At 40.8% G+C, this 20,963-nt stretch overlaps 1 protein-coding gene across 1 annotated transcript in view; it reads right to left on the reverse strand.

Annotated features, from left to right (window-relative positions):
• Nucleotides 1-4,503: 4,503 nt before the first annotated feature.
• Nucleotides 4,504-20,963, reverse strand: part of lmnb2 (lamin B2) — a 31,541-nt gene continuing 15,081 nt past the window's right edge. Inside the window, exons 7-11 of the mRNA XM_068016456.1 lie at nt 12,716-12,938; nt 11,463-11,570; nt 10,105-10,221; nt 8,111-8,200; nt 4,504-7,565 (exon numbers count right to left, since the gene is read on the reverse strand). Of these exons, the coding sequence (XP_067872557.1) occupies nt 7,524-7,565; nt 8,111-8,200; nt 10,105-10,221; nt 11,463-11,570; nt 12,716-12,938 (580 nt within the window). The 3' untranslated portion in view covers nt 4,504-7,523. The remainder of the gene's footprint in view (nt 7,566-8,110; nt 8,201-10,104; nt 10,222-11,462; nt 11,571-12,715; nt 12,939-20,963) is intronic.

Here is a 20,963-nt window from a genome sequence, read left to right on the forward strand (position 1 = left end):
AGATGAGCAGAGCAGTGGCAAATGGAATTTAATCCTGAGAAGTGTGAGGTGATGCATCTTGGGAGGACTAACAAGGCAAGGGAATATACAATGGATGGTAGGACCCTAGGAAGTACAGAGGGACCTTTGTGTACTTGTCCATAGATCACTGAAGGCAGCAGGACAGGTAGATAATATGGTTAGGAAGGCATATGGGATACTTGCCTTAAATTAGCCGTGGCATAGAATACAAGAGCAGGAAAGTTATGATGGAGCTGTACAAAATGTTAGTTAGGCCACAGCTGGAGTATGGTGTACAGTTCTGGTCGCCACACTATAGGAAGGATGTGACTGCACTGGAGAGGGTGCAGAGGAGATTCACCAGGATGTTGGCTGGGCTGCAGCATTTCAGCTATGAAGAGACACTGGAAAGGCTAGGGTCGTTTTCCTTAGAGCAGAGAAGGCTGAAGGGAGACCCGATTGAGGTATTTAAAAATTATGAAGGGCATTGATAGGAGATAGGAAGAAACTTTTTCCCTTAATGGAGGGATCAATAACCAGGGGGCATAGATTTAAAGGTAAGGGACAGGTGGTTTAGAGGGGATTTGAGGAAAAGTTTTTTTCAGCCAGAGGGTGGTTAGAATATGGAGAACACTGCCTGAAGGGGTGGTAGAGGGAGGAACCCTTACAACATTTAAGAAGTATTTAGATGAGCACTGGAAACACCGTAGCATACAAGACTACGGGCCAAGTGCTGGAAAATGGGATAGATAGGTGCTTGATGGCTGGCACAGACAATTGGCCGAAGGGCCTGTTTCTATGCTGTATAACTATGACTCTGACCCATGTCTCCATCCACTACAAACGTTAGAATGTATAGCTTCAAAGCGTATGCCCTTTCCCACACTGGTTGCCACTGCCATGCCCTGAACCATTCAGATGTCTGTTTGCCCCTTGAAATCAACTTCTATCTAAATGCTTCTCCTTACTCCACACTGTTTAGTCTTCTCCACTCATCTAAGTCCCATTTTCTCTTCATAACCTTCTGAACCCCACTAAATAGTTGACCCTTTATCCATTGCACTCATAACTCTCCCAACCTCTCCAACCATAAATAAAAGCAATATACTGCAGATACTGGAAATCTGAAGTAAAAACAAGAAATGCTGGAAATACTCAGGTGGTCAGGTAGCATCTGTGGAGAGAGAAGGAGTTAACGTTTCAGGGCAGTGAGCCTTCATCAGAATTGGCAAATATTAGAAATGTAATAGGTTTTAAGCAAGTAAAGCAGGGGTGGAGCAAGAGATAATAGGCAAGGTGTTGATAGGACAAGGTCACAGAATAACTGACCAGGTGGTCATGGAGCAAAGGCACACAGTATGTTAATAGTGTAGTGAAAGACAAAGCGTTAGTGCAGAGAGGGTGTTAATTGACAAAAAAAATTAACAGCCTGGCCCCAAGCACAAACATGAAAAAAGTGCAGGCACAGTAGAAACAAACTAAAATAAAACAAAAAGAAAAAACTAAAAATAAAAAAAGGGGGGGTCCTGTCATGTTCTGAAATTATTGAATTCAATGTTCAGGCCGGCAGGCTGTAGCGTGCCTAATTGGTAAATGAGGTGCTGTTCCTCGAGCTTGTATTGATGTTCACTGGAACACTGCAGAAAGGTTAAGTAACATCTTTAACTTTCATTGAAGTAAGAGCAGAGTGATTATTAAAATAGTGTTTTCTACGTAGCCCTATATATAAATTACATGAGTTTTGGGTTCAAGAATAGAAACTACATGCCAGTACTGCAAGAAAATAAAGATAGGTGTGCAAGATACAAATAGAAGTTGTGCATCTTTCTCACTCAGGACGAATAACTATATTTAACCTTAGGCACCAATTGTCATAAGCATGAAAAATATATTTTCTCACCCCACATCCTTTAAAACATGGCGGTATAGAACAAAGTTTAATTTGTAATCTTTTGTAGATCATTGCAGTCAACTTGACAATCCTAAGCCTACCCAAAATCAAATACTTCAATACAGAGCATGGATGTGACTTTAATAGTGACGTAACATATGGAAGTGGTTAAGTTCCTTGTAAACCCAGATTCCTACACTTAATCATGTAATAAGGTTCTGTGCCACAGCTGTTTTGCCACAGCTACAATACACAATGCCTTTAAATAACTTTATATTATCTTGATAAAATGGCCATTCCACTCACCAAAAGATATCTCCCCACTAACAACTTTCACAGCCTACTGCATTTTCAACACCCAATGTTTTCTTCTACTGCCCATCCTCTGCCACAATTATGCCAATTGCTGAAACGTTAATAGTGTCAAAAGCAAAAAACAAACAAGTTAGCTACAAAGGACTACATTGTGAAAAGAACTGGTAGCAGTCCTCGCACTCTAGAAATTAGTGCTTCATGATATGGAAGAGATGCGCAAGCCAAGTCGGTGTTGAGGTCGCTGATCTCAAGGGTTATTAGTGGTTCCAGTGCTGAGATTAGGGAGAAAAACAAAAACTTCAGAGCTCACCATTATTTAATGACTGGAAGGAAAAGTGCAGCTCAGTTGAGCGAGAGGAAAAATGTACTTTTTAAATGTATGCTTTTTATCCTCCCTTATTTCTATTCTTCAAAACTCAATGGGATAATCGTGGTTCTCTCAACTACTTTTGCATAGAAATGCACATTGTAGCAAAGATTAATATGCATCAGGCTGGGAAAAGTGTCCTGTCAATGCAGGCTAGACCTTCAAATTCCACCTATCAGTGAAATCAGGTGGAGGTATAAAGGATTACTCATCAATTGTTTCTCAAGAGCCCTATGAGACACCTTGTTGCCTGACCCATTAATCAAGCCATTTGCCCACAATGGCACATAAAGGCTTCAAGGTTCTATTCCCCACTAACGCATCCCAACTAACGGATAACCTGCAAATAGCTGCTTGAAGGCAACAGATCACAGCCATCATTTTTGTATACTTCAAAAAAAAAAGGAAATTTTATTTGAAATTGAAAAGCTGAGTTATCTGGAAAGTCAATCTGCATGCAGTCAAATGCAGGATCAATCATCATCTCTTCACTCAACATCTAGACTCGAACAATAAGCAAAATACTGCAAAAACAGAAAACAAAAGACAGAAACTGAACAGTCACATCAAGCTGCATCTGTAGAAAGAACAGATAGGAATTTCTGGAACAAACCCTTCAGAGTCCAGATGACAGGATCCACACTTGAACCGTTAACTTTTCTGTTCTCCCCTGATTCTCTGCCTGACCTGATTTTGATGTGAGCTATAGACAACAACTTAGATTTATATAGCACTTTTAGCATAATAAAATGTTTCAAGGAGTATTATAAAACACAAAATATGACACTGAGCCACATAAGATTAGATCAGATGACAATGCTTGGGCCAAAGAGATAGGTTTTAAAGGAGTGTCTTAAAAAGAGGAAAGTGACGTAGAGGTGGAAAGGTTTAGGGAAGGGTATTCCAGAGCTTAGTGTCTAGGCAACTGAAGACAAAGCCACCAAGATGAGAGACATTAAAATCAGGGATGCCCAGGAGGCCAGAATTAGAGCAGCACAGATATGAAAGGCTGTGTGTGCTGGAATATAAGAGATTAGGAGGTAACAAAAGGCACGAATGGGGGTTTCAGCACATGTGCTGAGTTGGGTGAAGTCGGGCGACAGAGATAGAAATAGGCTGTCTTCGTAATGGCGTGAAGGCGTAGTCAGAAGCTCAACCTCCAAATATGACAAAAGACTGCTAATAAACTGATTGAGTCTCAGACTGTTTGCCAGGGAGAGGGATGGAGTCAGTAGCTAGGGAGGAGACCAAAAAAAGTCAAACCAAATAAACCTGGAAGATGCAGAATCTTCCCGTCATTTATTAGTACAGTTCAGATCTCAGGAGAGCTTGGAAGCCCCATAAATGTAAAAACTTACTGAATACAATTCAAAGTTTATTTTATTTGCATTTTCACCTTTCACAGGCACTAGTCAATGGATTCTTTTTAAATGCAGGTCACTTGTAACGAACAAATGCAGAAGATATTAGCAAACACCAATAAATGTGTAAAATACTTGTGGCATTTATCATAAATGTTGTCCAGGAGGTTGGAACTATTCTTCAAATCTGCACACAGGAACACAAAAAAGTGCAAGCTCACCATAGCACAGCTAAGTAGAGTAGACTGACAGTTTAACGTCTCATCTGAAAGGCACTGAAATGTCAACCTAGATTACGGGTTCAAGTTTCTGGAGCGGAGTTTGAACTGATGACCTTCTGACTGAGGCAGAAGAGCTACCACTGAGCCAAAGCTGACAACTGTACTTTCACAAATGTTTCCAGTTACACAATAAAAAATTGGAATTTTTGAATGATTCTGGTTAAAGTGTTCATTTTTGTTCTTAAAATACTAACACCTCTGAAATACCTTCACAATTATTCTGCTAGTGTCTCAGCAAATCTTGTTTTTTGAAGTTCATACAAGATAAAATTCCATGAACACACCAACTTAATATGTAAAACCACATTTATTGAATGTTCATAAAAAATTCCAGTTATAAAATGTATGTTTACAAATTACAGACAGAAACTTGTGTGTTTTGGCATGTCATTGCCATCCAGCAAAACACCTCCGAGTGGCATGTCTAGCTTATTGGCCAAGTTTTCATGCCCCTTCTCAAAAATCAATAGGTGAATTAAATGCAAATTCAAGTACAATACAAGTACTTGTGCTGCAAGAGCAAATTTAAGTTCCACTTTTCTGATATTTATGATAGAATTATCAAGTTATTAATTGTATGCTAAGCACACCTGCATCTTCTTTGGAGTAACCACTCATTCAGAAGTAGTTCATACATTGTCCATTTCCAGAGACAGCAACAGTTCCTGGTCTTGTTGACGGTAATATTGTAGTAGTTTAACAATCTACAAATCAAACTAACCTACTCCACAACAAAGAACTGCACCTTCAGCAACACACATCTGGACACAATGCATTTACCACAAGTGAAAATGACACAAATAACTGTTTGTTCACATTATCTTTCACTGTTCAAAAATTCACACATTAGTAATTCAGTTTTTCTTTTTTTAAAAGAAGGGCTAGTAAGAAGATTGAGGTTTTTTTTTCAAAAAGAAAAAAAGGCAAATTTGTCTTTTGGAATCTTGAGGCCATTGCTTTTCTGAAACTTACCAACATTTTAAACATTCCACTCGATTACAGGTTCTCTTTTCAAAAAAAAAGACTAATGTCACGGGTAAAGTGAGTGCATAAAGTGAAGGGAGCGTGCAGACCTGCCAAAGTTTTAATGAAAAACCTCAAATAAAACAAACTGAATTCCACATGTGCTTTGTGGGTTTCTTTTTTAATCAGTGGAAAGAAGTGTTTGATTTTACAAGGGTAACACCAAAAACCTTGCAATGCAACCTTTTAAAAAGGTTACAAAAAACAACTTAGCAATGCATATCATGATTTCATCAGTAAATTAGACCTTATTTAAGAAACAGTGTGCACATGATTTTTTTTTTTAAGACCATCCATTATGGTTCAAATAAGTTTAATATAAAAGCATAACTAATATTTTTTTTTTTAATTCTGTTTCCCAGGCCATAAATCTCAGCGACTTCTACTTGAGGGCACTTAATTCCACATTTCACAATCAATTCTAATTCACCAAGACTAGCAAAAATTTATGGAAAAAACTAATATTTTAACTAGAACTATTAGGTACATGTACTCAAAAAGGCATTACATTTAATCTCAACATTCCTAATTTGTATTCAGCCCACTTAAAAAATCGTCTGAGAAACAGAATTTTAAAAAGTTTATAAATGACAGATAAGCATAAAATTTGTATTTTAACCATATATATGATACATAAATCACAAAGTATGTTTGATAAAACATTAGTGTGACCAGGACTTCATGCTTTCCCACTACCCCTCCATACACCACAATGTACAGGTACTGTACTTTAAATCTGCCTATCCTTAAAGTACAAATAACATGATTTCCACCACCCACCCCCCAAAGTATATAGCCAATTTAAACATTCTTGGACAGTGATAAAAGAGGGAACATTCAAGGGTTAACTGCAGATCTCTTCTTTTCCAGAGTTTTATTGCTTAAAATTTCATAAGTAGCCATACTCTTTGAAAACCTATTACAAAGAAATAGAATGCTCCACTTTGTACAAGAATGTGATACTTATTTTTAAAAATCTCACTAGTTTTACAGTATCTCATCACCTTGAATACGGTCAACATTTTGATGATTTTGCTATTATATTCTGTTATGTACTGGCTACATGATTTGTTCAAACACAAGTTTTCAAATTAAGATGGTTTCTGCAACTGTTGGGCAAACTGTCTTATCAAATTAAGATTTTTAATATCTGTCCCAGTGCTGGGAAACATTTTTCCAAACCTCTCTGCCTTTATCTGAAGGTCAATCTAATAAGCCACTAAAACATGCAAGCTACTACAAATCGTTGTCAGTTAAGTACTAACCAGTCAATGAATGAAAAATCAAACTTCCATAAGCCACAATCCAAATATTAATACACCAGCCAGTGAATGTACCCAATAATATCAAACCAGGGATTCAAATGGTTAAGACACTACCTTAAAAAGAATGGAATTTTGACAACACTAATTACAAGGTTCAAGCTTTGCTATGAAATGAAAGCAATGCAGCAGAACATTACATGCAGCATTTAACATGATTGATATAAAAATAAAAAAGGTTTGGTGTATTCTGCTGTTTTTCGTGCAACATTTATGTTTCCATATATTAAATGCACATGATCACATAATTCACCCAATTGAAATAAATTTGAGCTCCTAATTCCAGATCAGTGACCATTCAGGCATTGCAAATCAGAACCCATCCATATTACAAATTCTTACCGATCACGTACAACAGTTTCAGTACAGCAGTATTTGTACAGAATAACTAAATAAATGGGCAGGATCACTGTAGAAACCTAGCATGATTTCTGTAAAACACCTGAGACTTCTGCACTGGAGGAAAGAATACTCCATCTGCAGCTTTGAAGGAGTTTCATACTCCTAATGATGCTAACTTTGTTTGGGTACTAGGTTAACACCAATTTGGTGAGTTTTTACAACAACCCTTTGGGTTTGAAAAACTGCAGAATAACCAAATTCTGATTAATACAGACTGTGATGCAGTTCCACAGCTAAATCCTAGATGCATTGAAACCAAATCTGTACACAAGGTTATATGATTAAAAATGTTTCTCCCCTTCTCCCTTCCACCCCCATGCAAAATTGACAACCTCACTTTTTAATGTCACATTGAAGTGTTTTGTCAAAAGATTTTTGAAAATACCCCTTCAGAACTCAGGTTTTACAAAATAAAACATGATCTTAAAGCTCTAAAAACAAACAGAATGGTTTCAAAATGTTAAAAGAAAAACAGTGTACAAAAATATTTCTCAGTGGCTCTGGATAAAAGTAAAGAACTCATTTTTTCTCCTGAACGAAAAGTAGCAAATTTGAAGGTGATCACATGACTGCACATTGACGGGAAGTAGTCCTTGGGTCACCCTGAAATAAAACAAGTTTCTGTTGAAAAATATTGTCTTGGCATTTCATTTAGTTATAAACTACATAACTAAACTAAGTTAATATTTAAACTCCCCCGCCCACTCCATGTTCCAGTGAGTAAAATACATCAATATAGTATGGTCATAAAGGCAAAGTTCCAAATTTGATTCTTGGTCTCAAAGATACTTGCAGGATTAAAATTCTGCATGCAGAACCAGGAAACAAAAAAAAAAAAACAGTAATTAGTACCTTTTGATTTGGATGAGGCTAAGAAATTAGGGACAAACCTGGGGGTTAAGTACTAGTCAGAAATATTTCTAGCTATAAAAAAATTCAGATTCAAAATGTCAATACAATATAACAATTTACACAAAAGTGAAATCTGCAATGCTGGAAATCTGGGCGGGGGAAAAAAAACAGAAAATGTTGGAAATACTCAACATCTGTGGGAAGATAGAATTAGCGTTTCAAGTCAATGACCTTTCATCCTGACATGCTGAGTATTTCCAGCATTTCTGTTTTTAAATGAAAATTTATACTTTTACCTGTTGGTGGAAAAGATCTTCCTCTCCAAACTCAGCTTCTTCCTCCACATCTTCATGGTAAGTTTTTCGGAGATTTCGTACTGCAACTTCCTGCGCAAGAAAGAAATGCAAGTTAGTTACTAAAGCGCTTCTTTTAAACACAGTAACCTAGAATTAATCCAGAAGTAATTTTTAATAACCAACATGTGTATTTTTTTTTTAAAGAATAATTCAATTGATTGTAGATACCATTTACACAAAATTGTCTACTTCCATTATTGATTACCAGTTGCACCAAGGGTAGACAACAGGCTGCTGAATGAATATCTAAACTGCTCTTAACCTGACCAAAGAGCTAACAAGGAGTCCAACTTGACCCTCATTCACTGCTCTCCAGCAGAGACTGAGCCCAGGACCTCCACTCTGGCAAAGCAAACAGTACTCAGGAAATAAATGGAATTACAAAACGAAAATACTTTCGAGTTGTGCATGAATTGAACAAAAATCAGCAACACAGAATAGTTGACCACAGCTAATACTCTGAAAGATGAACAAAAATTTATGACAGAAGCAGACCTTTAAAATGTTCATCACCTTAAATACCGCAACTTACTACATTTGTTGAATGTATACTTTTTAAAAAGATCAGAAATAAAGAACTAAAGCTGGCATTACTGCATAATCCAGTTCATATGAACATACAAAAAGGAAGACCAAGACAAAAAAGGAGAAACAGATGGAAAAGCCCATCAATGCTCAGTCAGATGGTGCAGTCCCAGGACATTGCTGCAGTGTCCTAGTCTCAGCGACTTAGTTACTTCAATGGCCTTCTCGCAACCATAAAAGGTCAGAAGTGGGGCTGTTCACTGTAGTGTAGTGTCCAGCTCCATCCACAACTCCTTAGATAATAAAGCAGACCATACCTGAAGCAGCAAAATCTAGACAACATTTAGGCTTAGGCTGATAAGTGGCGTAACATTTGCATCACACAAGTGCTAACTCATCTAAGAAATATGCTTAAAATCTAAGCATGCACTTGGATTGCAAACTACCATTTGAACACACGATTCCCATAGCCATTTTTCCAAAAGGAAGATGGAAGGGAATAAAAACATGACAATATATTTCATCACGAGTTAACCAATTTACAAGACACACCATCCTCCAAAAAAAAATGGATTACACCAAGCAGACATAAAATGTTCACAAGTTTAAAATTTGCTGCGTCTTAGTCATAATAGTTCAGATTTACTATCCACACTGCAACACAATAGGAGCTGCTTGCTTAAAATTGTCCTTAAATGTTCCATTTATATTAGAACAAACCAGAATGCTAGGAAATTCCTGCCAGCACAATTTGCAATTGTGTGTAAATACAATGCATGTATTCTTACAGATCAGCAATCAAGGGACCCAAGGGAAAAGGTCCAAAGAATACACCTGCATTGGAACTTCCATTTAAATAGGCACATGGAAAATGGATGCCAAGCCAAAGACAAAATTAAGTTGGTCAACCAAAAGTTGGGACCTAGAGCAAATAAGGGGTGAGTCACGAACAGACATGTGCACAAACGCAAGGGGTGGGGGGAGAAAGTGGTGAAGAGAGGGAGGAGTGTGCGTTTGTGTAGTATATAGGAGTAGAGTAGATTGAGGAGGTTTTTAAATCCAATGTATTTGGGGATGAAGAGTCAACACAGGTTGGGTCAGAGACAACTGTGATGAAGGATAAGCAGGACAAGATGTGGAGTTAGTTTTGGATAAGTTACAATTTTATTGAGTGGTGAATGGAATGCAGGCATATAAAAAGGGTTTCAGCAGCACTGGGGTGGAACTGGGCAGTGTTGCAGAGGTGAGCAAGTGACCTTTGCATTGCTAAGGAAAATGGGATCTAAAGCTCATTTCAGGCTCAATCTGCAGTGTGAACCAAAAAACAATTTTCCTACAATAGGTAATTAGCCATGTGAAATTTTAGCACTCCGAATTCACCAGCAATAAAAAGTGCATGCAAGTCGTACCTCTTCATCAGAGTTGGTGAGGACAGTCTTAATCTCATCGCCAGTGCCCCAGCTATGACTCTTCCACAGAAGGTCAGTAGGGGGGCTATGGGCTTTACCAGCATCTGCACTCCAGATCTAAAGAAAGAAAGAAAAAAAAAATTTGAGCAATAACTTCCTCTGCCCGAAGTTTAGTAACTTGACAGAACTTTGCACTGGCTTGACGGAGCAATTTAATTACTTTCATCCTCCCGAAACAAGCCAAGTCTTCAGTGAGAAGAATTTCAATAAAAATTGTGGTGTTTCAGATGTCCTTTTGAATTGAGAAGTACCCCAAAAGATAAACCTGCTCATAGTGGGATGAAAGTATCACCGAATATCTCCCTAAGCAGCAAAATTCAGTTCAGCATGCAATTTGCCCCCCACTCTGCTGCAATTGCCATTAAGTGTGCAAGTGCAGCTGGGTAACAAAGCCCACAACCATTCCCTGCTTCAGTGTGCTAGTGCCAACTTTGGTTGCTCTTCATCAACTCCAGTTTTCACCTTAGTACATTTCTTTTGGGCCTCCTTATCTCGAGAGACAATGGATACGCGCCTGGAGGCGGTCAGTGGTTTGTGAAGCAGCGCCTGGAGTGGCTATAAAGGCCAATTCTGGAGTGACAGGCTCTTCCACAGGTGCTGCAGAGAAATTTGTTTGTCGGGGCTGTTGCACAGTTGGCTCTCCCCTTGCACCTCTGTCTTTTTTCCTGCCAACTACTAAGTCTCTTCGACTCGCCACAATTTAGCCCTGTCTTTATGGCTGCCCGCCAGCTCTGGCGAATGCTAGCAACTGACTCCCACGACTTGTGATCAATGTCACACGATTTCATGTCGCGTTTGCAGACGTCTTTATAGCGGAGACATGGACGGCCGGTGGGTCTGATACCAGTGGCGAGCTCGCTGTACAATGTGTCTTTGGGGATCCTGCCATCTTCCATGCGGCTCACATGGCCAAGTACATAACAATACAAAAAAGGATGCAGTTACAGTGTAACTTTAGCATTGCTGCAGTTATCACTATCACAGGAATGGCGATAACCAGATCAAGTCCTGACCCAACGCCAAACAGACCCTTTTGGGGAAGCTCCCTGTTTCAACAGTATGTTAACCGAAACTCCATTATAGGTCAAGCTAGATTTATAAAAATGCTGAGGTTCACAAAGAGATCCTGCTTATACATTCAAATGTGCTGGGAATAAAGTCCTCCTAAAAGCCCACAGTACAAACTCAGCTGTGGTTTACTCCACAAAAATTCATCTCCGACCAGTAATTACAATTGCAAGAAGCAAAAATCAGCTTGTGTACTTAGGCAGATTTTTATATTGCACTGTGCAACTCACTTTGACTTCTTGTCCAGCCTTCAGAATGTATTTAGGTGTGAACTTGTAGACTATTTCCTCCCCATCTCCAATTTGCCTCTTCAGTCTCCAGCCTCCAAGTGGCTGATCCTGTAAGAAAAAAAAGTGATGGCGATTCAAATTATACATAACCAGATTAATAAGATCTCAAAGACCTTTAAAAAGGAGTGCATCGGCCCAGATGGCATATACACCATCCAGTGATACAGAACCCCAGAGAACCACACAGAACAAATTATGTCTGGCCTATGCCAAATGAGCTCTCATTTGAGATGTTATATGAAGAAAGAGGGAAGCAAATGTACCCACAGTCTGATTTGTGTTGGTGAGATGGAAGAGAAAGCAGCAGCACCACTCACATGAACCAAGTAACTCTGTCTGGATAAAGAATGCTATACTCTATCCGAATCCCTCACAATTTTGTACATTTCAATCAAATCTCCCCTCAGCCTTGCAAGGAGAACAACCCCAGCCTATTCAATCTTTCCTCATAGCTACATTTTTCCAGTCCTGGCAACATCCTCGTAAATCTCCTCTGTACCCTCTCTAGAGCAGTTACATCCTTTCTGTAAAGAGGTGACCAGAACTGCACACAGCACTCAAGTTGTGGCCTAACCAATGATTTATACAGTTCCAGCATAACCTCCCTACTCTTATATTCTATACCTCGGCTAATAAAGGAAAGGATTCCATATGCCTTCTCAGCCACCTTATTGACATGTCCTAAGTTCAGAGATCCGTGGACATGCACTCCAAGGTCCCTCACTTCCTCTACACCTCTCAGTATTCTCCCATTAACAGTGTACTCCTTTGCCTTGATTGACCTCCCCAAATGCATCACCTCACATTTCTCCAGGTTGAATTCCATTTGCCACTTTTCTGCTCACCTGACCAGTCCATCGATATCTTCCTGCAACCTACAGCTATCCTCCTCACTACCTACCACACGGCCAATCTTTGTCATATGCAAACTTCTTGATCATGCCCCCTACATTCAATCCAAATCATTTATACCGCAAAATGCAGGGGACCTAGTACTGAGCCCTGCAGAATGCCACTGGAAACAGCCTTCCAGTCGCAACAACACTGGTCAATTACCTTTTGTTTCCTGCCAGTGAGCCAATTTTGTATCAATCTTGCTGCATTTCCCTGGATCCCTGCATTTTTACATCAACACACTGACTCATAATCAAAGACAAACTGAATATAAAAAGTTCATTTTTCTGGGCCCTCACCTTCTCAGATTTGTTACTGAGACAGACAAACTTTCCCTCAAGATCAGTTGGCTCAATGCTGATCAAGCCGCTGCTAGAGTGGGTTTGTTGAATACGACTGCTGCTTTCTCTGGGCTCTTCCATTTCTACACGCTTTCGCTTGGCACGAGATGTGTGAACAGTGCTGCTGGATGTAGCACGGGATACTGTAACCCGAGAGGAAGGACTTGGAGACAGCTTCAACCTGGAAACAAATTAAAAAACATTTTTTTAGCTGTATTCCTCTTCCTCAGACAGGTGATACTGCATGTCTGATCCCATTATTTGCATCTTGTGTATCTTGGGCCCTTCTCATTCTCAACACTTGATTATGCCATAATTTCTCACTTCACCTTCTCCAATTGCTACCTCAACCCTACTTTGCCTCTGCCTTCTTTGCTCTCCAGCTACAGGAGCAACAACTGTAATTTATATAGCAGCTTTAATGTAGTCATCCCTCCTTGTATGGCTAGGTGCCTGAAAGATCAAATAAACATGTTTTGAGAAAATGTAGAGTCAGAATGAATGGGTTAAGCACTGACAGCATTAGTGACCAAATGGTAGGGCAAAGGGATTTTGGACTGCACAAGAGGTCAGAGTAGGAGGAACAATGTTCCAAGAGTTAGGTCTGGAGATTAGATAGCAAGGGAAGAGACCATAAAGAGACTTGAACACCAAGGATGAAAATTTTAAATTTAAAGGCATTGGACTTGGAGCCAACGTCAGTCAGCAAGTACAGGGATGTGGTCTTAGTAACAAAGTATAGGGGTTGGGAAAACCACCTGGATTCAAGTAGGTCACCAGGTTGCGAACAGTCTGCTTCAACCAGAGACAGTGGCTGGGGAGGGGAATGGAAACTCCAAGAGACGGAGATAATGGCTTCAGCTTTCACAACATTTAACGAGGAAAGTGCAACTCCTCCAGGCCTAGCTACTGGACAAGCTGTCTGATAGCACACAGTGGAGATAGAACTGGATACATTCAGTGTTCTTTTGGAACCTGACCCCTCATCTTTCAATGATGTTGGTCAGTCAACATGTAGATGAGAAACAGAAGGGGGGGGGGGGGGGGGGGGGGGAAGCTCAAGGTAGCTGTGAGACCTAAAGGGAAGCCATTGCAGGCGATGCTGTGCCTACTGTTGGATGGGTAAGACTGGACCAAGCAAGAACTACCCCATTAAACTAGACAATGGAGGTGAGGCATTGGACAGGGAAGTATGGCCAACCATGCCAAAGACTGCACAGCTCAAGGAAGGAAGAGAGTCAGTGCATTTTGGCAGTTAGAGGGATATAATTTGTAACAAGGAAGAGTAGAGTAATATGCCATGAACAGTATCACAGCACATAATTTCTGACTGATTGGATCAGTCTCCCTGCAGAGGCAGAAACCCAATTAGAAAAATATTCAAACACGGTGTGTAAATACAGGCATAGATTTGGGATCTAACACCACATTCCAGGACTGAAAACATAAGGGGAGGGGAGTTGTGCATCAGGGTGCATGTACAGAGAGGTCAAGCATTTTATTTTTGAAGAGGTAGGATATAATGCCAAGTTTTTAAACTGATCAGTGAATAAGTCAATGGGCCACCCTCTGTGCTTCAACATTTCCCCAAATAGGCCATTGAGGCATTCAACATACAAGTAGCAACCCCAAATTGTTATCCACCTCTCTCCCTTCAACCCACCTGCCACCCCCACTGGGGCCAACCTTCTTCCCAATTTGCTCACAACACACAATGCTCCATCCTAGTTTCTGCTGGAAGGACAATCAATATCACTTGCAACAATTCCCTCCAGCAACTGTATTCACTCAAACAAGGCCATGCCATCCACAACCTTTCAATGGATGACTAACAAATTTTGCCATGGATGGCAACACCTTGGCCCTTACCAAAACCTCCTCATATGGCTATACTTTTCTACGGTCTGTCCAAAACTCTGCATTGGTGACATAGCCCCCATCACCAAGTCACATTTCGGTCACTTCTCTTGTATGAAGAATAAAGCTAACACTATTTCACCCCTCCCATCTCATTACATAAACACCCTCCCCTTAGCATCTGCATTGTAACCCCTCATCCTTGCTAATTCCAATCTCCATCCTAGCTGCCCCTGCCACCCCCCACACTGAATTCACTCATATTAAATCACTCCTCCATAAAGAAATTCCTACCCACATTCCTCAACTTTGTCACCTGCAGTAGCCTTGAACACCAAGGTAATCTCCAATCACATGCTTGCATCCCCCATCCCCCACTAGGTTACAAATCTACTCCTTTCTGTGGCCACTCTGGAAAAATAATCTTCCACCAACACTTACAAACGAACAATTTACTGGTGTCTCACTTTGCCATAAAACTGCTGTCTATTTGCTCAACTAGTCTCGCGCCTGTACTTTTGATGTCCTTGTTCCCAGCAAAAAAAAAAAATCACTATCCGGTTGTTTGATGGTGTAACTTCATCCCCAGCTTCATTTTCATGTCCAAGAAGCACACAACTGTACTCACCAACCTGGCTGGACCACATCAAGCACTACTGGCCCCTCACACTCTTAACAAAACTATTCACTAATCTAGGATTATTCTGGAAAGCAAAGACAATCCCCAGCTTTTTTTTCCATGTCCAACTACCTGTGCTAGAAATGTGGCAGCCAAGTTGCACACAGCAATATCCCACAAACAGCAATGAAACAATGACCAATGTTTTTAAAGTGATGTTGAGGGATTAAATATTGCCTAGGACACCTGGGAGAAATGCTTTGCTCACTTCAAACACCATAGGATCTTCTGCATCCATCTGAACTCCCATCTTCACTATGCCTTTGAAGCTAGTCCTGTCCATGAGAATCATCTCCGCCCCAATCCTTCTAAGTAACGGAACACTCAACTTCCCTTCCAAATATTTACGCTATCTGGCATTACAAATAGTTCCCCCTCTTCAGGGACCACATGCTCCATATTGCAATCACCCATCTCAAAAAAGACACCTTTAAAAATCATTCCTTCAAAACTTAGGACACCATCCAGCTTATCTATGCTCAAAGTCCTGAAATTTGTCGTCACCCCCCCCCCCCCCCCTCAAAATCAGGGCCGATCTCTCCCACAGCTTCCTAATTTAAACTTTTTAGGCAAGTTTCTGTTCCTCACTCACCAAACCTAACCCAAGTTACAAACATCTGCCAAGAATGAGACCACAGTGCATTCTCTGACTTCTCTGCAGCCACAAAAACACCTCTCTTCCATTTCCCAGCCCTCAGTTTCACTCTTACCAATCCTTACTAATCAGGTCAAAGCCAAAGCACCTCCAGCAGTGATTTTCTTCTTATTTCCACAGTCTCAGGAGTCCCTAAAGAACCATCCATAACACTCCTCTTCCACATGCTGCCCCTTAGCAGCTTCATCAGCAACCAAGGGGTCAGCTTTCACAAGCACGCAAATGGCAGCCAGTTCTACCGCAGCACTGTGAGATTGCATGTTGAAAGTCTATTCTTTGGATAGGCTACAAGTTTCTTCCAAAAAGAGACTGAAACCATTGTTTTCACTCTATTGCTACTAACTTCATACCCTTGCCACTGACTCCATCTCTCCCTTCACATCTGTCTCATGCAGTCTGGTTCAGCAACTTCAGTGCCCGATTCAACACCAAGCCAAGATCCCAATCCCATATCTTTTACATCAAAAGACCACTTAAGTAACAGCACTCACCTTTTGCACAGAAAATCCTAACTTACACACAACCACCTCCAGATTCAAATATTTCAATGATCTCATGAGCAGCTTCACCCATTTTTAATTTCCTCCATAAACATTAGTTCATCCAGAATTCTACTTTCTGTACCAAATGTAACTTGGTGTGGATAAGGTAATTAGTTTTGTTTGCACTGACCTAGAATGGCTCAAATTTAGAATGTCATGTTTAAATCCCTCCCCGACCTCACCCTTCATCTTGGCAAGCTCTGCCAGACCCCTCCCCTGAACTCCATTTCATAGTATGGTTGGCATCCTTCCATCTTCAAAAGATGGACAAGCAGCAAACAATCCATTTAGGTGGGGTGTCTTTTCTTGGTGCACCTTTGCTGGTGGCTTTAAAGGCCAATTCGTGCAAGGCAGGTTCTGCTACAAGCTGCCAAGTGACACTGTTAGTTGTTTTCAGCATGGGCACCTGTTGCCAACCTGCTGTAACCACTGGTCATCTTTATAGCGACGTATTCTATGGACGTGTGCACTATTTCCCTCTTTCACCAGCTAGTGACTCCAGGGTGAGATAGCACTCTTGATGCAGAGCTTGGGCGCCCCACTGGTCATCTTGCCCCTTCTACCTCACCATACAGACGGTCCTTGGGTAGACAATAGTCTTCCATCCTGCAGACATGCCGGACCACCGAAGCTGCCTCTGTTTGATTAGTGCCAACACACTTGAGAGCTCTGCCTTTGAGAGGACTGCCACATTTGTAAATTTGACTTGCCAAGATATATTCATGATGTGCCAAAGACAGCAAAGATGGAAATTGAGCTTCTTTTCCTAACAGCTGTAAGTTGCCCATGTTTCACAGCCCTACAGAAAAAGGTGCCGAGAACACAAGCCTTATAAACTATCAGCCTGGTGTTATTCCATGTACATTTCACGAGTTGACTAAAGGTGGTAGCTACCTTCCCTCAGTGTATTGAGCTCTGTCAATTGTCTGCCACCGTGGACTCAAGGTAGCAGAATTTGCTAACCATTTCCAGTGTCATGGGGGTGTTATCTAGTGCAATCAGGGGCAGAGATGCAACACCTTGTCCCATGATCATGGTTTTCTTGACACTTAAATTTGAGAACAAGTTACAGGCATAGGAGAGACAGTCCAGGAGTCTTCATAGTGGAGTTCCCGTGTGAGCGACTAGCACAGCATCAGTCTACAGGAGTTCACTGATCAGGAGGTGGTGTTTCCTTTTGCTTTCAGCCTAGATAGATTGTAGAGCTTGCTATCTGACCTTGTGTGCAAGTAGACTCCTTCCATATCTGCAGAGGGTGAGGGTCAGGAGCAGAGAAGATGATGCAAAAAACAGAGTGGGGGCTAGGACACAACCCTGTTTCGCGCCAGTTTGAACTCCAAACGGTCAGAACTGGAGACATCAAACTGTACAATGCAATGCATGCTGTCACGGAAGGAGCTTCACTGGACAGCCAATTTTCTCTCAAAATCTTGTAGAACCCTGCTCTGCTGACTGTGTTGAATGCCTTAGCGAGATCTACAAAAAGTAAAGTAAAGGGGTATATTCAGTTTCCTACACTTCTCCTGTAGCTGGCACATGGAGAAGATAATGTCCACAGCAGATCTGCCAGCACAGAAACTGTATTGTGCTTCTGGGTACGTTCGGACTGCAAGTGAACTAACTTCCTAGCAAGATTGTTTTTTTTTTTAAAAAAAAAAGCACGGGAATAGGCCATTCGCCCTCATGAGCCTGCTCCATCATTTAATAAAGATCATGGCTGTTCCAATTGTGGCCTTAGCTCCAATTTCCTGCTGGTCCTCCCTATAACCCTGGACTCTCGTAGATCAAAAATCTGTCTAACTCAGCCTTGAATATAGTCAATGACCCATTGCTCCAGGGGTAGAGAATTGCAAAGATTAACAAACTTCTGAGAAGAGATTCCTCATCTCCATCTTAAATGGGAGATCCTTTATTTTGAAACTGTGCCCCTAGTTCTAGATTCCCTCATGAGGGGAACATCCTCTCAGTCAAGCCCATTCAGAATTTTATATTTCAATAAGATCACCTTTCAATTCTTCTAAACTCCAATGTGCATCAGCCCAACTTTTCCTCAAGACAACCCCTTCAGCCCAGGAATTAGCCTAGTGAACCATCTCGAAACTGCTTCCAATGCAAGTATATCCCTCAAGTAATTGTGCACAGTACTCTAGGTGCAGTCTCAATAATGCCCTGTACAGTTGTAGCAAGATTTCCCTACTTTTATACTCTATCCCCCTTGGAATAAATGCCAACATTCCATTTGCCTTCCAAATTACCTGCTGTACCTGCATGCTAATATTTGTGATGTACAAGGGCACCCAGATCCCTTTGCACTGCAGCATTCTGCAGTCGCTCCATTTAAAATTTTCTGCTTTTCTATTCCTCCTGCCAAAGTAGACAACCTCACATTTTCCCATTATACTCCATCTGCCAAATTTTTACTCACTTAACCCAATACCTCTTTGCAGACTGCATCCTCCTCAACTTGCTTCCCTACCTATCTTTCTAAAGTCAGCAAATTTGACAATACACCCATCTCTTCAAAAAGTCATCAACATCGACTGTAAATAGTTGAGGCCCCAGCACTGATCCCAGAAGCACCCCATTAGTTAGTTTGCCAACCTGAAAATGCCCCATTTATCCCAGCTGTTTCCCCATTAGCCAAAGCTCTATCCATTAGAATAGATTACCCCCAACCCTATGAGCTCTCACCTTGCATAGTAATCTTTGTGTGACACCATATTAAAGGCCTTTTGGAAATCCAAATACACATCTACTGGTTCCCCTTTACCCACCCTGCTCATTACATCCTCAGAGAACAAATAAATTTGTCAAAATTTCCCTTTCATGAAACCACGTTGACTCTGCTTGATTGCATGATTTTCTAAATGTCCTGCTTCTACTTCCATAATAATGTATTCTAGCATTTTCCCAATGACAGATGTTAAGCTAACTGGCCTATAGTTTCCTGCTCTGTCTCCTCTTTTCTTTGAGATGCTACATTTGAGGTTTTCCAATCTGCTGGGACTTTTCCAGAATCTAGGAAATTTTGAAAGATTACAACCAATGTATTCACTAGCTCTGCAGCCACTTCTTTTAAGACCCAAGTACACAGATGCAGACCATCAGGACCCAGGGATTTGTCAGTCTTTAAGTTTCATTAATTTTCCATAGGAAAGTTATAACAGGAGGCCATTCAGCCCATCGTGTCTGCACCAGCTGAAAAACAACTAGCCGCCCAATCTAATCCCACCTTCCAGCACCTGGCCTTGCAGGTTACAGCACTTTAGATGCAGGTCCCAGTACCGTTTAAATGAGTTGAGGGTTTCTGTCTCCACCACCAATCCGGACAGTGGATTCCAGACAATACACCACCCTCTGGATGACAGTTTTTCTCATGTTCCCTCTAATCCTTCTACCAATCACTTTAAATCTGTGGCCCCTGGTAATTTACCTCAACACTAGGGCAAACAGGTCCTTCCCATCTATCTAGGCCCCTCAATTTTGTACACCTCTATTAAGTCACCCCTCAGCTTCCCAAGGAAAACAACCCTAGCTGATCCAATCTTTCCTCATAGCTGCAACTTTCAAGCCCCGCCAACATTCCTATAATTATCCTCTGTACTCTCTCCAGAGCAATAATGTCCTTGCGATATTGTGGTGACCAGAACTGAATGCAACACTCTAGCTGTAGCCAAATCAGCGTTTTATACAGTTCCAGCATTACATCCCTGCTTTTGTATTCTATACCTCGGCCAATAAAAGAAAATATTCTTCACCGCTCTATTTACGTGTCCTATCAGCTTCAGGGACCTGTTGACATGCACCCCATGGTCTTTCACTTCAACCCGTCTCAATATCCTCCCGTTTATTGTGTATTCCCTTGCTTTGTTTACCCTCCCCAAATGCATTACCTCACACTTCTCCAGATTGAATTCCATTTGCCACTTTTCCACCCACTCAACCAAACTATTGATATCATTCTGGAGTCTACAGCCATCCTCTTCGCTATCAACTTCACGGCCGATTTTGTCTCATCTACAAATTTCCAATTATGCCAAATACTTTTTCTATATCGATCGTACAAAGTTCTTCACTCCCTTTTTTCTTTTTCTACTCTTTGGGATGTTCTGGGTCTTCTACTGTGAAGACAGATACAAAATACTTGTTCAAGGTCTCTGCCATTTCCTTGTTCCCCATCACTAATCCCCCAGTCTCCCTCTAAGGGATGATGTTTACTTTAGCAGCTTTTTTTCTTTTAATATAATTGTAGGAACTTGTACTGTTTTTATTTTACTCCCACACTCCAATTTCTCCCTCTTTTAGCTGTGCTTTGCTGGTTGCTAAAGTTTTCCCCAATCTTCTGGCCTCCTACTAATCTTCACAGCATTGTACACTTTTTCCTTTCAATTTGATACCATTCTTAACATCCAAAGCCACAGATGGTGCATCCTTCTTCTTTCTCAACTGAATATATTGGAGTGTTAGGAAATA

Source organism: Heterodontus francisci, chromosome 36 (assembly GCF_036365525.1).
Source record: "Heterodontus francisci isolate sHetFra1 chromosome 36, sHetFra1.hap1, whole genome shotgun sequence".
NCBI classification, from domain to species: Eukaryota; Metazoa; Chordata; class Chondrichthyes; order Heterodontiformes; family Heterodontidae; genus Heterodontus; species Heterodontus francisci.